The sequence below is a fragment of the Lepidochelys kempii genome, chromosome 5 (assembly GCF_965140285.1).
Source record: "Lepidochelys kempii isolate rLepKem1 chromosome 5, rLepKem1.hap1, whole genome shotgun sequence".
In the NCBI taxonomy this organism is placed as follows: Eukaryota; Metazoa; Chordata; order Testudines; family Cheloniidae; genus Lepidochelys; species Lepidochelys kempii.
In genome coordinates this window covers 19562455-19578896 of record NC_136384.1, presented here as the reverse complement: position 1 = coordinate 19578896, position 16442 = coordinate 19562455, and the positions used below count along the sequence as shown (strand labels likewise).

The window sequence follows — 16442 nt, the reverse complement described above, 5'->3', positions numbered from 1 at the left end:
TTCTGCTAATATTGTGCCAGATCTCTGGCACATTTTAACTGGGTTTGATGCCATTAAAATTATTGGGATTACTACTTCCCTTGATTTTATATCTAGTTCGTGGGCCCTTCTTTAGATCTGATTCAGTGTTGTGTATCGTTTTGTATTGCACAAATTTAGCTTAAAATTTGCAGGATTTTTCTTATTGTCAGTACTTCACGTGTAATACAAAGAATGAAACAGCTCATTGACATGATACTTCCATTACCATTGGATATGATTGTAGTATAAATTATACTATGCAAAACCCTATTGAAATAAATTGGATATTGTGCATTATGCATTCTAGACATAAAAGTATGAGAGAAACATAGATAGCCCCAAATCCTGTGCCCAGCCAGACTAACTGTGTTGGATATCTGTGTGCAGGCAGAAGGAAGAAGAATTATACCTCTGTCCAGGCTTCAGAACACTATGGTATATCTATGCTGGAGCAGGGAGCAAGCCTCCCTGTCTGGGTAGATATACTTGGCTAGCTAGGCTCAGGTGAACATGCTAAAAATAGCTGTGTAGATTTGAGGTGGTGGCTTGGGCTCTCAAGACCACCCAGTTACTGGGGTCTGAGCTTGGGTGGGTGGCCCAAACTATGGCTCAAGCTGCAGCATCTGTACGGATATTTTTAGCCCACAAGCTTGAGCTGAGCTAGCACTAGTCTGTCTATCCAGGCTTGGAGGCTCACTCACAGCTGTAGTTTAGATGTACCCTACTAGAGCTGATCTACAGATGTTGCTAAAGCGCAGTAGCCTCTTGGATCATTTTGCACTTGATCCATGGTGGAGAATAGCTATTGAATCTGTTTGGCAGCAAATCCACCTACTCTGCCCTCTGTCCCTCCACAGGACTACTCTCCAGTATTCACAACGGATGTGCACACCTGTTCTGGCTCCTGGACTCCTGCAATGCACTGCACCCTCTCCACCATTCCAAAATATAATGAGCAGCAGGATAAGAAAGCCAAAACAGTATGAAAAGTAGCTGTTGCACAAAAGGAATAGCAACTGTTCAAACGTGAAAGGGGTTGGTTCAATTCCCTCCCCCACCCCCTGGCATATAATGAGGGGTGGGGTTCTGTTCTTGCTTTCTTAGCGGGAAAAGATGTCAAGGCCAAGAACTTGCATTTTAAATTGAGTCTAATTATAAATTAAAATTACTCAAATTTTCAAACTCTAATAAACAAAATCAAAATGAAAATCCTGACAGACCGAAACACTGCTCTTGTAAACTATTGTGCAGTGTTGCTTGTGCTGTCCAATAGGCGCTGCATTCCAGCTCAGTGGGGTGGCTACACATCAGTGGTGAGTTAAATGATTCTTGATGCCTATCAATATAAAAGGGTCAATCCTGAATTTGCTGTGCACCAAAACTCCAACAGACATCAGGGAAGTGTAGAAGTATGTGGGGAATCTAGGCTCAGGCGAAAAGTCGCATGATCCTAATGATGATGTAAATTAAACCTTATTATTTGTATATTAATAACATTGCACATTGTTCATTGTATATTGACCAAATATGAAACTATATGTGAAGTTGAGAAAAGAAGTTTTCCATTACAAACCCCTCTTGAGTTGCTGATAACTTCCTCCAAAATATACTTTAGATTTGACATTTATGATGCTTGGTGATTTTTCCCTCTCCTTAATTTGTCATTCTCCTTGGGTGGACCAATCAGCCCATCCTTGAGATGTTCTTGAGACATCCTTTCTTCCATGGCTGGTGAATGCAGAACAGAGGAAGAGGAGACAAAAATAAGATTCCAAAAAATGTGAGAAAATACATGATGATGAAATAAGAAGTAGGTCTGAACCAAAACCCCAGACCTGAATAACCCCAAATTCTGAGCTGTTCAAATTCCAACTGAACTCAAATAATATTTTTTTAACTGGCCTTCTCTTTGTCATGGACTTAAGCAAAACCAAAATTTAAACATGAAATCTCAGAGTGTTGGAAATCTGGGTCTCAATTTTACGGCTTGAGCTGATCTCTAGAAAAATCTGTCAGACATGAAATCAACATAAACATTGAACTCAAATCATCTATAACAATAGCTGCACTTCTTTTTTCCTTAGCAGATGGAAAGAGTTGCCTCCTGTCTCCTTATTCTGCATACTAAAGACAAGGTGCCCTATCTCTCAGGGCAAAGGAAAATATAGTGGAGAATTAGATGACTTGCATTTATGCTTTGGAAGTTGCTTAAATTTTCTACTTAATTTGATTAATTTTTCAAAGTGCACCATGGAGAGGCAAGTGGCTTCTTTATTGATTGATTGTCAGTCCTACGCTGCTCTCTTTCTTACAGTAAAACTAAAATGCTAGCAAATGTAGCTTAAGCAATCATTTAGTTCTGTTTAGATAAGCAATATTTTTGTTTCTTGTGAGTGTTTATAGAGTATAAAACTGCAGAATCAATGTGTTTGTCAGAAAAGAGGAGCTGCATGTTGTCCGTTCTTTGTTAATAGTTAGTTTGATTGGCATACATTGTGTCAATTAATTGAAAAGAGTTTTTTTACAATTACTTCTATTAATAATAAAGATGCTTTCTATACATTATTTTAAGGACACGGCATGCATCAAAGTTATTTAACACTCTACTGAAGGTCAACTGTATTTATGAAGCTTTGATTCAATTGTCAGAACATAAAGCCACATAAGGATATATCTTTTGTTACATGTGCTCAGTGCTAGAAACAGTTGGCACATTTTAACATTTGGTCCTCTAGGTAGAAAAATTAATCAAATGTCTGACAAGATATTTTCTTGGTCTGTATTTCAAGCGCCCCCCACCCCTCCCCGTTTTTTACAGCACATATTACTAACGGGTACTTTTAGTTTTTAAATTATGGACATCAGTACTCCATGCAGTAAAAGACTTGAGCGATTAATGCTACCCTTATGCCTCTTTTGAGTAGTTTTAGCCATGGGGCTTGGCACTGCCACCATTGTCTTTGTGCCAAAAAGTATCCGCAGCGGCTGCCGCATTCTAGTACTAGAGGGTTGTCTCGAAAATTCCGCAGTGAACGCGTCGGGTTTCGACATCACTGTAGACTCTCTCTTAAACCTTTCTTTCTTTCTTTTTTTTTTTTTTTTTTTTTTTGTAAATAATCTTTAGCTTTGACAAACCTTAGTTAAAAAACACATACTGTTGTGTTAGGGTGACGAAAAATGAGACGCAGCGTACAGTAAATGGAGAAATTCAGGAGAAGCTTTTGTATTTGTGAGCACAAATAGTTACTTTAAGAGCCTCCTCTAGCATATTATCAGCACTCTTGCAAATTTTATTATCGGAAGCAAATGTGCCAGTGAATTTTAAGCAGAAAATCAACATCAAGACTGTAGCTAATTTTAAATGGACAATTTATACAAAAGAAATTTTGCCTATAAAATGAAGTGTCATTACAAAAAAATGTTAATTTCATAATTACAATTGATTGTGAAAGTGTGTGTGTATGTGTGTGTGTGTATATATATATATATATATATAAATTTTTTTTAAATGGTTTCTTGATATTCTCAAAAATTGTGGTTTTGTTCTTAATAGAGAAGCAGATTTCTAGCTGTATTTTGGAACAAACAAAAAAAAGATGTAATAAAGTTAAGGGCTTACACTGTCAGAATGAAATGTTTTCACTCATGATCTCCAAAGCTATCTTTTTGGTGGTAAAAGTGGATGATACAGATGAAATCTTTACAAGGAGCATAATCCTTTAAAAAAAAAAATTCAATCTCCTGCTGGCTGCTGTGCTGCTTTGGTACCTCACAGACTTCGACAGAGTCCTGGACGAGTGCCCATTGATGTCATGGAAACACTCAAATTACTGAGAATGATTCATGTCTATGCTGTTCTCTTATCCTCCCCCACACAAATAGAAGTAGATTTTTAACCCTGACAACTTGTAATTTGCAGTGGGTTTATTTTTATATCTGGATAAATATTTTTTAACAACTGAAATTAAGATGAGGCAGCTTGTATCTGATATGATAGTAAAGAAGACGACTGATACCCATGCAACAAATGAGAATTGCTTTCAGAGTTTCTTGTGTTGTGGCTTATACTTAGCTTACACACAGAGACATACCACCACCACCATCCCTTTTCAATCCTTAGCATTTTTTGTTTGTACTGACTTTCTGACTTTAAAACAAGTAGCCTTATTGGGGTGATGTGAAGTAACATACATAACTCCAAACACATACCAGCAAGATGTTTTGTTTTTAGATCTCGACACTAGCCCCAGGATTCAAAATTAGAATTTGATTGTCATTTCAATATTGTGGGGTTTTTTTTTTTTTTTCTGTTGAGGCTTCCTCCGCGCTGAATCTGTGGGGATAACAAAATAGATGTTTCATCCCTTTTTTATTACCACACAGAAGTCCTGTTGGAAGTTACTAAATATATACAAACAAGTTCTGCAGATTGTTGGTTAATTTTTGTGAAGTATGAGTTTATTTAAAAAACAACCCACAAAAATTCTTAAATTGTTATACAAAGTTTTTATGCTTTTGTTTTTCACTCCAGGGACTAAGAAAGAATATGGTGTGATTACTTTATCCCAAACCTCTCTTACAGGCCAGACCTCATTAATAATATTTCTCAAAGGAGATCAAGAGATATAGTAGCTTTATATATTAAAATAAAAACAGCTGACAAAATGGGATAAAGTATGTTTAGGATAATTTTAAGAACCATTAAAACTTACTGCGTACTTCTTGTGTAATAATCTGACACAACAAAGGTATTATCTCTATAAAAATCAGACCATACTTGAAAAACTGCTATATTATGTCTTGTTCAATTGACTGAAAATTAGATTTAGTCATATTTTAGACTGCCATTCAACACTTGTCTTCAAGAAACACAATTTTGTCTTCTTAGTCCACTTGCTCTTTTTTTTCCAACACAAAATGCCAACAAAACAACAAGCTTTGCATGGTCCATGGATATGTTTGTTATTACTACAGCGTGACGTTTCCAAATAAAGTAGCATTTTTGTCAAGAAAATGTTTTGTAATGAATGTGTCCTTGGTAGTGATGTTGAATAAATGATTCACTTTGAATTGGTAATGTAGTGCGTATAGCCAGTTATTACAATTTATTATAGATTTGATTGGGAAACAATCTGAACCTTAGATCTGTGTTCCCAGGTGTTGTTGGCATTGATAAGTCGCGTGTGTAACATCTGGCCCTTAGAAGCAAGTATTGTATGTGGCATTTTATATGTTCCTAACTGTAATAAGAGCTTCAGAATTATCAACAGTGCCCTTAGTGATATTTGATTTGTTCTTGTACGTTTTGTCTGACAGTCATCCTACCATCCCCTTGTCATTATCCTCACCAACTCACGGGCCCTTTTTGCCAGTATGTTTTGTACCAACCTTCCTGATTGTTCTTTGTTCCCCTTGCACATGGTTTAGTGCCATCCAGCTACGACTTAGCGTTCTGCAGCAACTGTCTCTTTCCTGACTGATTTTGTTCAAGACCACTCTTTCAATTTATAAAGGATCTTTATTTTACTTTTAAATATGGCATACCTGTAGCCAGTGCTATAGCTCGGCTATTGGATCTGTGTTTTAAAGGCCCACTGAAAAAAAATTAGGTACTTAGGGTTGGCATAAAGGCTTGGCAGTCACTGGGCCTCTGTTCAAGTCCCAGCACTGCTGGTACAGTCGGAACTTTGGTGGAGAATGGCAAATTTCCAACCAAATTTCTCTTTCCCAGGTGTAAATTCCATCATCACGTTGATCATGAGGGAATTTACTCTTGGGAAAGAGAGTAAAAAAAAAAAAAGCAGAATCCTGAACAGTTTCTTTGTTAAGTTCGCCATCTGGAGAGCCTATGATTGATTAGCTCTGCCCTCACCAGTGAGTGTCAGTCTAATCAATGGGAATTACTATGCAGGGGTCACACTATAGGTAGCCTGCCTGCTGTGTAAATAAATAAAAAAAAAAACAATTGTTCAGCTTGTGAGAGAGAGATGGGGAACAAAAAAAGGGTGTACCATAGATGAGGGGGTGAGAAGTCTATTTGTTTCTATAGAGAAATGGTAGAATCCCGTTAAGTTACAGTTTTAGGAAGTGTGTAGAACAGTATGGCTAAGAATAGGAGGCGTATTTCCATGTTATCATGCCCAGAATAAAGTGTTAATCCCTTTCTGTTGCCTACGTACAGTATGTGGTCAGAAGTGCCTGTTTTACTTATGTAAACACCGATATGGATATGTAGGTTAATTTCATATGAAATATGGAGAGAAGATATATACATTTTGTAACATTTACACACCTATTCATTTTTTATTGACAGGTAAAACTGAAAGGGGGTCATATTCATCATATGGAAGAGACTCAAATTTACAGGGTTGCCACCAGGTAAGTGATAATCTATGCAGTGGAAAGGTAGTGATAAATAGCCTGATAAATTAGCTTTGTTTTGTAAGGTTGATTATCCGTTTTAGAGCTTGTCTTCATGATGCACAAAACTGTTTGAAAACAGGTATTTCTCAAAATTAATCTTTATCTGCAATTGTGTGTAATACAACTTCTGTCTGAGCTGTTTTAGTGGAGATACAGTTACTGGTTTCTACTAGTATTTAAGTCAGCCTACTGGTATCTCTTAGGCCATTATCAACTATTGATTACTGTCCTTTGAAACAATGTTGTACGGTTTCAGCATAACAGTTCCTTCCTAATGGCACAATTTAAGACATTATAAAAGTGGAAACACACCGCAGAGCATGTGTCAAACCCTGGTTTTGGATGGCTATTGCAATAAATTATAGTTTTCACAGAGTCTGCATGATGTTGTGTGAAAACAGGGTTGTACTGAGGGATAAAAATGTCTGTGAAAATATGATTTGTTGTCCCTTTTTGTTTCTGAATTGTTTTTGGCTGGAAGTCAAGGCCAGCAGGCTAACAGCAAAGCCGTCTCAAGGGAAGCATGCGTGAGCTAGAAAAATAAGAGTAGTTTAATTAAATAATAAAATGCCAGTGTAATACAAAGGTATAGCATGTGTGTGTTTGTGCTTCTGTGCACTCTGCATTTGCATACTTTTAACTCTCCAGAGAGAGTCTGAGTCTAAAAATACTATCAATAGCCAAAAGTCTAAGCTTTGTTTCAAGACAATTGATTTTTTAAAAAGATGCTTTCTTTTTAAATTCAGTAGCAGTATTAATCGCATGTTTAAATTCATTTTGTTTTCTGAACAGTGCTAAGCTTCCTTTCCCCTTTATAAGTGCACTTGTTTCTTACTTTGGAAAAGTACTGAAAGAAGTTAATAACCCTTTTTAAAATTCAAAGCTTTATACTTTTTAATTCTGCCACACACACACAAAGTGTATTATTTTCCTAATGGAAAGGGGAGTACTTGCTCCCTTCATTCCCTTCATATGGCCATGTTCTTTAATAATTCTTTAATAATACAGGTTTCAGAGTAGCAGCCGTGTTAGTCTGTATTCGCAAAAAGAAAAGGAGTACTTGTGGCACCTCAGAGACTAACAGATTTATTTGAGCATAAGCTTTCGTGAGCTACAGCTCACTTCATCGGATGCATGCAGTGGAAAATACAGTGAGGAGATTTTATATACACAGAGAACATGAAACAATGGATGTTACCATACACACTGTAAGGAGAGTGATCAGGTAAGGTGAGCTATTACCAGCAGGAGAGAAGAAGGGCAGGGGGACACCTTTTGTAGTGATAATCAAGGTGGGCCATTTCCAGCAGTTGACAAGAACGTCTGAGGAACAGTGGGGGGTGGGGAAAATAAACATAGGGAAATAGTTTTACTTTGTGTAATGACACATCCACTCCCAGTCCTTATTCAAGCCTAATTTAATGGTGTCCAGTTTGCAAATTAATTCCAATTCAGCAGTCTCTTGTTGGAGTCTGTTTTTGAAATTTTTTTGTTGAAGAATTGCGACTTTTAGGTCTGTGATCGAGTGACCAGAGAGATTGAAGTGTTCTCCAACTGGTTTTTGAATGCTATAATTCTTGATGTCTGATTTGTGTCCATTTATTCTTGTCCAGTTTGACCAATGTACATGGCAGAGGGGCATTGCTGGCACATGATGGCATATATCACATTGGTAGATGTGCAGGTGAACGAGCCTCTGATAGTGTGGCTGATGTGATTAGGCCCTATGATGGTGTCCCCTGAATAGTGGACACAGTTGGCAATGGACTTTGTTGCAAGGATAGGTTTGTTGTGTGGTGTGTGGTTGCTGGTGAGTATTTGCTTCAGGTTGGGGGGCTGTCTGTAAGCAAGGGCTGGCCTGTCTCCCAAGATGTGTGATGGGTCGTCCTTCAGGATAGGTTGTAGATCCTTGATGATGCGCTGGAGAGGTTTTAGTTGGGGGCTAAAGGTGATGGCTAGTGGCGTTCTGTTATTTTCTTTGTTGGGCCTGTCCTGTAGTAGGTAACTTCTGGGTACTCTTCTGGCTCTGTCAATCTGTTTCTTCACTTCAGCAGGTGGGTATTGTAGTTGTAAGAACGCTTGATAGAGATCTTGTAGGTGTTTGTCTCTGTCTGAGGGGTTGGAGCAAATGCGGTTGTATAGTAGAGCTTGGCTGTAGACAATGGATCGTGTGGTGTGGTCTGGATGAAAGCTGGAGGCATGTAGGTAACTATAGTGGTCAGTAGATTTCCGGTATAAGGTGGTGTTTATGTGACCATCGCTTATTAGCACTGTAGTGTCCAGGAAGTGGATCTCTTGTGCGGACTGGTTCAGGCTGAGGTTGATGGTGGGATGGAAATTGTTGAAGTCATGGTGGAATTCCTCAAGGGCTTCTTTTCCATGGGCCCAGGTAATGAAGATATCATCAATGTAGCGCAAATAGAGCAGGACACTAGGGGACGAGAGCTGAGGAAGCGTTGTTCTAAATCAGCCATAAAAATGTTGGCATACTGTGGGGCATGTGGGTACCCATAGCAGTGCCGCTGATTTGAAGGTATACATTATCCCCAAATGTGAAATAGTTATGGGTGAAGACAAAGTCACAAAGTTCAGCCACCAAGTTTGCTGTGACATTATCTGGGATACTGTTCCTGACGGCTTGTAGTCCATCTTTGTGTGGAGTGTTGGTGTAGAGGGCTTCTACATCCATAGTGGCCAGGATGGTGTTTTCTGGAAGATCACCAATGGATTGTAGTTTCCTCAGGAAGTCAGTGGTGTCTCGAAGAAACTTAGGAGTGCTGGTAGTGTAGGGCCTGAGGAGGGAGTCTACATAGCCAGACAACCCTGCTGTCAGGGTGCCAATGCTTGAGATGATGGGGCTTCCAGGATTTCCAGGTTTATGGATCTTGAGTAGCAGATAGAATACCCCTGGTTAGGGTTCCAGGGGTGTGTCTGTGCGGATTTGTTCTTGTGCTTTTTCAGGGAGTTTCTTGAGCAGATGGTGGTGTTTCTTTTGGTAACCCTCAGTGGGATCAAAGGGTAATGGCTTGTAGAATGTGGTGTTGGAGAGCTGCCTAGCAGCCTCTTGTTCATATTCCGACCTATTCATGATGACAACAGCACCTCCTTTGTCAGCCTTTTTGATTATGATGTCAGAGTTGTTTCTGAGGCTGTGGATGGCATTGTGTTCTGAAGGGCTGAAATTGTGGGGCAAGTGATGCTGCTTTTCCACAGTTTCAGCCCATGCATGTTGGCGGAAGCACTCTATGTAGAAGTCCAGTTAGTTGTTTCGACCTTCAGGAGGAGTACACCTAGAATCCTTCTTTTTGTAGTGTTGGTAGGAAGGTCTCTGTGGATTAGTATGCTGTTCAGAGGTGTGTTTTTTTCCCCCGCTTACTGTTCCTTACACGTTCTTGTCAACTGCTGGAAATGGCCCACCTTGTTTATCACTACAAAAGGTTTTTGTTGGTTTTTTTTTCCCTCTTCTTCTTCTCTCCTGCTGGTAATAGCTCACCTTACCTGATCACTCTCGTTACAGTGCGTATGGTAACACCCATTGTTTCATGTTCTCTGTATATAAAATCTCCCCACTGTATTTTCCACTGCATGCATCTGATGAAGTGAGCTGTAGCTCATGAAAGCTTATGCTCAAATAAATTTGTTAGTCTCTAAGGTGCCACAAGTACTCCTTTTCTTTTTAATAATACAGGGAAACAATATATTTTAAATTAAAGAAAAACATGTTTAATTTAGCATAGAAAAAGGTAAACAGCCCCAGTAATTAAATAGAATTTTACCTTCAGAGTGCACACAGGTATCTACTATATCTTGAAAAGCTGTCATTCTGCTCCCTTCCCTACATCTGTTAGCAATTTCAAGTTTTGACTCTCCAGCATACTCAGATATGCCATCAGCTCTATCTAGTTCTGCAGCTAAAGATTTGTTGAGATGAGACCAACTGTGGTTGGGTCAGGGACTGAGTACTGCACATGTTATAGAGAGCAGTTCATCCCAGTTTATTTGGAAAGAATTCCACAGGAAAGAAATTTGCAGCCATTCCAGTGCAACGGAAATATCGTTGGAATGTGAGTGCAAATGTTCAGTGCAGATAACTTGGGCAACGAGCCTCTCAGTGCTATGTCTAGTGTAAAGCTTTCAATTCCTGTAGAAGGTCTGTTCCGAGGTATCTTGTTTCGGAGGGCTAAGGCAGAGGTCATTAGAATTTTGGGGAGAAGGAGACTGACAACATGCTTCCCTTTTGTAGATGGTGATTGAACAGGCTATTTTCAGTGGGGGGCCCCCTTTGTTGGCCAATGAGACAATAGTCTTGCTTGTCCCTGCTTCTTTTCTGACTGATAGGAATTGGCATGATTCCTTACAGCTATCAAGATTTCCTCTGCTGAGTAAGACACCTCTTCAGCTGTGAAATCATCATTCGTATTGGTTGAGTTTTTCGATGCTTTATGTACAAAATAGTATATACTGGGCTTAATTGGAAAGGGATAATTGGGGAATACTTTTTTCCTTGTTTAAAGCAAAACTATCACATTTTAAATACTACACGGAGCAGACAGAAAGACTAGGGATTCCTCCTAGTACGTGTTTACCAATCCAGCCATGAACATATATGCATATTTATACACTTATCTGAAAATACCTATTTGATTATGGACACTACTATAGACTTTAAAAATCTGAGCCATAATGTATTTGAAATAAATTACAGAATTATTGAAGTTATCACAATAAGTAGATAAATGCAGAAAATTTTAGGGTAAAACTTGTAATTCCATCCTTATTTCAATTGAAACAACTACACTAGTTCTATATTCGTTTTAGGATCCAGGTCAGTATAGTCCTTCTTCTTTTAAAATCACTTCATGCTTAGACCTGGTCTGTTTCTATTACCAGCCCACATTCCTGCACTCATTTACCACTGATCTGATCACATGCTTTCTCTGTCCATATTGTCTTATTACTCTTGGTGCGAGAGTCTTCTTCTTCGCAGCCCTAGCCACCTAGAATTACCTTCCTGTTTCTTTCCTTCTCACTAACTCTGTCTATCATTTCTACTCTCATCTGAAAACATACCTTTTTTCCTTTCATTATATTTTTAAATTTCTCTTTCACTCTGTTATTATTGAGCTCTATCTCACAGTACCTATAGTAATGTGAGAAATATTTAAGGGATCTTGAAAGACACAATACCAAAAAAAGTTTTGTTATGTCTTAGTCTTCCTTGATACCCTGTATGAAGAGTTGTGCTGCAATCCCTATATTCACTGGAGTGATTTAAGGATGACCGATGAGCATAGATCTGTATATTCTTGATTCTGGAGCCAAGAGGGCCAACCTCAGAAACTTTGCCAGAAGCGGGTGCATATATTATTACTTACACTATGTCCTGCCTAGGGGGCCCAGCTGAGATGCTCCATTGTGCCAGATATAGTACAAACACACAGTAAGAGCCCGTCCCTGCCCTGGAAAGTTTACAACGTAAATAGACAAAGAGTGGGGGAAAGGATGTATTATTAGCTCTATTTGATAGATGAGGAGTTGAGGCACAGAGGTATTAAGCAGTTTGTCCAAGGTTACATCGGAAGGTTGTTACTCATAGACAAAATAGACCTGCCACTGATTATTAGTTTCCCTCTTAGCTGAGAGAGAGACAGACCATTAGATTTAGGCTTCCAGATAATAGTTCTATCAGGAACCACTAAAGTATCAATAGTTGAGGACTAGGAGCAATCTAGAAACCTACTGGAAGCTTTCGTAGATGTGTTTTTGTCCTTATTGGGAAGGTGTCACTTACTGTCCCTTCACATCTAAGGTAAAACCTGAATACCAGAGACAGTTTGGGAGCAACAGCACAGACAGTATAGCACATGTTAAAGCTTGGGTTTATCAGCAAATCCTGAGTGGCTGGTATAGTCACATGCCCCTTCTTGCTAAAGGTGAAAGGAATGTGCAGAACTGTGTTGACTTCGGAAAGGTAAATTGCTGCCTATTGATATGATCCATATCTAGTGCTTTGTATAGGCGAGTTCCTGGACCAAGTAGGATAGCAACGTTGGACTTGCTATCATATTAATTTTGTCTTAAAGAAAACTTTCTCCACCTAAACAGCAGCAGCAAAGGCCTGGACTCTCCATTCCTTCACCCAATTGACATTAGCGAGATGTAAAGTCTACCACACCGTACCCTACTTATCTCAAGGTGATTTTAACTTCAAAGACTGGGACCGACTCTTGCTGCCATTGAAGACAAAGCAAAACTTCCATTGACTACATGGGAACAGGAACAGCAGGCCCCTTGTGGGACTCGCTCAATTCCATTAAAGATGAAAAACCTACAAAACAAGCATGATTGCGACTAAGACACTTTTCACATATTAGGTGGAATCCCAGCTCCACAGAAACTCCCATTGCCTTCAATGGGACCAGGAATTCACCCATTGTCTTAATGCTGCCCTGCTTACCATTTTCCACCAAATGGGGATTTTTAGTGTGTTGGTATATGGAGAGGTTATAGAATGTATTTGTCTAACAGTGATGCTGATTACTATTTGGATGGCTAATGTTTTACACAAAATAGAACAATACGCCTGGTTCCTGAGCCAAAGAGTTTAGTCCAAATCAGCATGTTGTAATCTCAGTTTAAGCAGCTGCAAGTATAAAAGAGTTATATGAAATGATTGTGACATAGAATCAAATCTTAAAAATAGTTTGTTTTATCAACAGCTCTAATAAGGGGGCTTCCCTTCACAGTGATGAATGTCTCCAGAGGAAACAGAAGCATTTTCTAGTGGGTCTATGAATCAGGATATCTGGGTTCTGTTTATAACTGCCACTAATTTACTGTGTGACCATAGATGAATCATTTAATCATTTTGTGCCTCAGCTTCCCATCTGTCAGATGAGGATGGGGTGTTTTCTTAATTCAACAATATTTACAAAACACTGAGATCCTTGGATGGAAGGTGCTGTGGATGTGCAAAATATTATCATTAGAGTCATAGTATTGTATGCTGTGTACAGTAGTATGGATCCATTAATCAGCTGATAGTTGATGTGACTGACAATTACATTACGTCAGTGGTGATTTGTGAATAGTCTGGAGCCACTGAGATGTGGTAAGCAAAAGTTAATAAAAAATCATGAATGAAGAAAGAGCATTAAAGCACTAACGTAAAAACAGCCTGTTTTTTCAGAATTACCCCTTAAATTTCTGAAGTAGCATATGGATTGTAGCAGCATGACTCCTACAGGCATTAATGGAAGTCACAGTGCTTTGAAAATTTAGGGCTGTCTTTTAGCAGATGCACAGTAGCCAATAGTCAGTTTTTAACACTTTTAATTAAAAATAAAACAATCCAAAGGTGACTAGTTATTACTAGCACATTGGGGAAAAAAGGTGGCTAAATTCTGGCCTTGAATGTGCTGCTCCCTTTGATGTTTACAAAATGTTCATTGAAGCCATTTGGAGACTCACCCACCTCTGAAGACTGAAACTGGTTCTGGTAAAAGATTTTATAGTTCGAATACAAGGTAAAATGCCAAATTAGCCTATTTTACTTTTTTATTCTCCTCTAACTTAAAAAGTTTCAAAACTAATTATAACTAAATTGCATCCAAAATGAGAACATACCCACCAAGCTCCAGCCTGTTGCAAGATTTTGTGGCAGAGAAAAAGGTTTATAAATGGTAAGTCTGACAGGGCGTGAAAGGTGAACAGAAATGACCTTTCCTTCAGTGTCAGTACAATGAACATTATTAGAAGCGTTTCATCATAAAAACAGCTGCTTCCTTTTTACTGTTTTTGTGGGTACCAAAGGACAGACCTACAGCACCTAAACTTTCTGCTTTGCTGACACATTCCAGCTTTCACTGAGATGATTACATTAGTAGCAATAGAAATCAGCACCAGAATACTGATCAAAAAGCGGTAAACTTAGAAGTCCTGAAAAGTGAGATGCATGCAGCCTTTTTTAGCGCCCTCCCCCCACACCCCGGCCCTTGTCCCTCTGCACAGACTCTGTCTTTCTCCACACATACAATTTTTCTTTCATCTGTCAGTACAGATCCCCGCACTTGGGATTTGCCTGCACAATCCACACAGGTCTAGAACCTTCCAGAAAGCTCTGACTGTTGGTGGGGCAATTCTCCTGTGCGTGAAGCCATGGAATGCTCCCTGTGAGGCTCTTTGCATGGGCATGTGCCCTCCCTCCCCTCTTGCCCCCCAATTTTTTCCAGCTGCCAAAGCAGCAAGTCAGAACTTGCTCTCCACTTTACTGAATAGCTCATAAATGCTAATGAATAGCTAGAGTGGACTTTCAAGTAGTCCAAGACAGGAGGAAGGAGAGGAAACTATGTACGCTTGAAAGTCCACTCTTTTGCTGCCTGTTGTGTCTCACTGACAGGAGGTGAAGGTGGGGCAGAGAGTGAGTGCAGGCAATGATAGAAGGGAGAGGTTGGGTGGTAATGGATGATGGGTAGGGAACCCTGTGCAAAGCAGAACAGAGAGTAGAAACTGAAAAGGGGCAGAACAGGTGGACTCTAAAATCAGGCAGACAGATTGAGGGGAGGCTGATGTGGAAGCAGGAGCAGTGCAGGAGGTTCACTCACCTTCCACCATCCCCAGCCTTTTGCAGGTTCATTTTTCCCCTCAGGCTGTCTCCAACGTCCCAGGTCTGCCTCGCTTTCCCAACTCCTCCTGCTGTCATGCTGGTTGCCTCAGCTGGCCCTACTTTCGTCATTTCCCTCCACTCCCGGCACTTTGCTTTTGAGGGATGCAAAAGATAAGGGGACAGATGCAGAAGAGGAAATAGTGACTTCTCACATTGATGAGACATACCACATTGGGAACTGCATAAAACTTCTGCTACCTGAATCTCTGCTACATGAACACGGTACCCCAAAAGTCCTGTGCCAACTTCTCCAGATCTTATTTTCTCGCTACCACAAGACTATATCTTCATCCCCCCAGTCCATCTTGGAGGCTGGGTACCTAGCATATATGATATTTCCCTACTGATTGCATAGTCTGGGAGCTGGACAGCAGGAAGCATCTTTTGAATTTCCTCATGCTACCTGCACAGAGGATCTGATCCTCACTGATAAGGCTTCTGCAACTGGAGCAGACTTGTGTGGAGGCGCATGAAGGAACTGCTCTCCTCCCTTGTGAAGATGACTGTGTGTGGGAAGGGAAAAACATTTTTTTTCCTCCAGAATGGCCTCATAAATACATCCATTTATGGCTCTCTTTTACCCCTTAGGTCATTTCCTGTGCAACAGGGTTCTATGACAGTGTGTTGCATCCCTCCTAGTATTTTACAAATAGACCCAAACACAGCCTTTTAAAAAAAAATAAAAATTGTTGCTTCCTCAGCATAACAGGGCAAATGTATGAAATGTGCTCTTAAAAGTAGCAAAAATATAGCTAGCACCTCTTTAAAATAAATATTTTAGAAGTGAAGTGAAATATTTGTGGGAAATTTCTATGGTAAACACATACAGAGTAACTCAGCCCAGCAGTTTGACCCCCTATGCCTTTGTATGCAATAAGTGTGTAAATTCTTGCATAATAAGCAGTGTTCTCATGCTGACAAGGAAATGGGTAGCAATACTATTCACTTAGTTTCTTCAAGTGTAAGTACTGAGACTTCTCTTTTCCACTGTGACTTATTTAATTGTTTCAACATTTCTAATAATTTGTAAAGGAGCCCATTAAACATAGGAGGAGGAAGGTCTTAGGGGAATTTTTTATGTGATGCCTACTTTTAAGAGTGTTTTCTTCATCTGCCCTCCAGTGTGAGATTTAGACAGATGTATATTGTAAAAGCAGATTTCTGTTTTAAGTCACTAAAGAATTACTCTGTCTGTTATTAGAACGTTATCTCTGATACCATTGCACAGGGGCTTTATGCATCCAACAGACCCCACAAATGCGTGCCTGAATCTTGTCCATGCATTCAAATGCCTTTTCTTTCCCCTGAATTGGTCAGGAGTGTGTTTTCAGCA

At 39.5% G+C, this 16442-nt stretch overlaps 1 protein-coding gene across 14 annotated transcripts in view; it reads left to right on the top strand.

Annotated features, from left to right (window-relative positions):
* Nucleotides 1–16442, top strand: part of TCF4 (transcription factor 4) — a 315105-nt gene that overhangs the window by 156473 nt on the left and 142190 nt on the right. For all 14 annotated transcript variants that reach the window (XM_073343585.2, XM_073343588.2, XM_073343590.2 and 11 more), the window contains one exon: nucleotides 6335–6399. In XM_073343585.2, the coding sequence (XP_073199686.1) occupies nucleotides 6335–6399 (65 nt within the window). The remainder of the gene's footprint in view (nucleotides 1–6334; nucleotides 6400–16442) is intronic.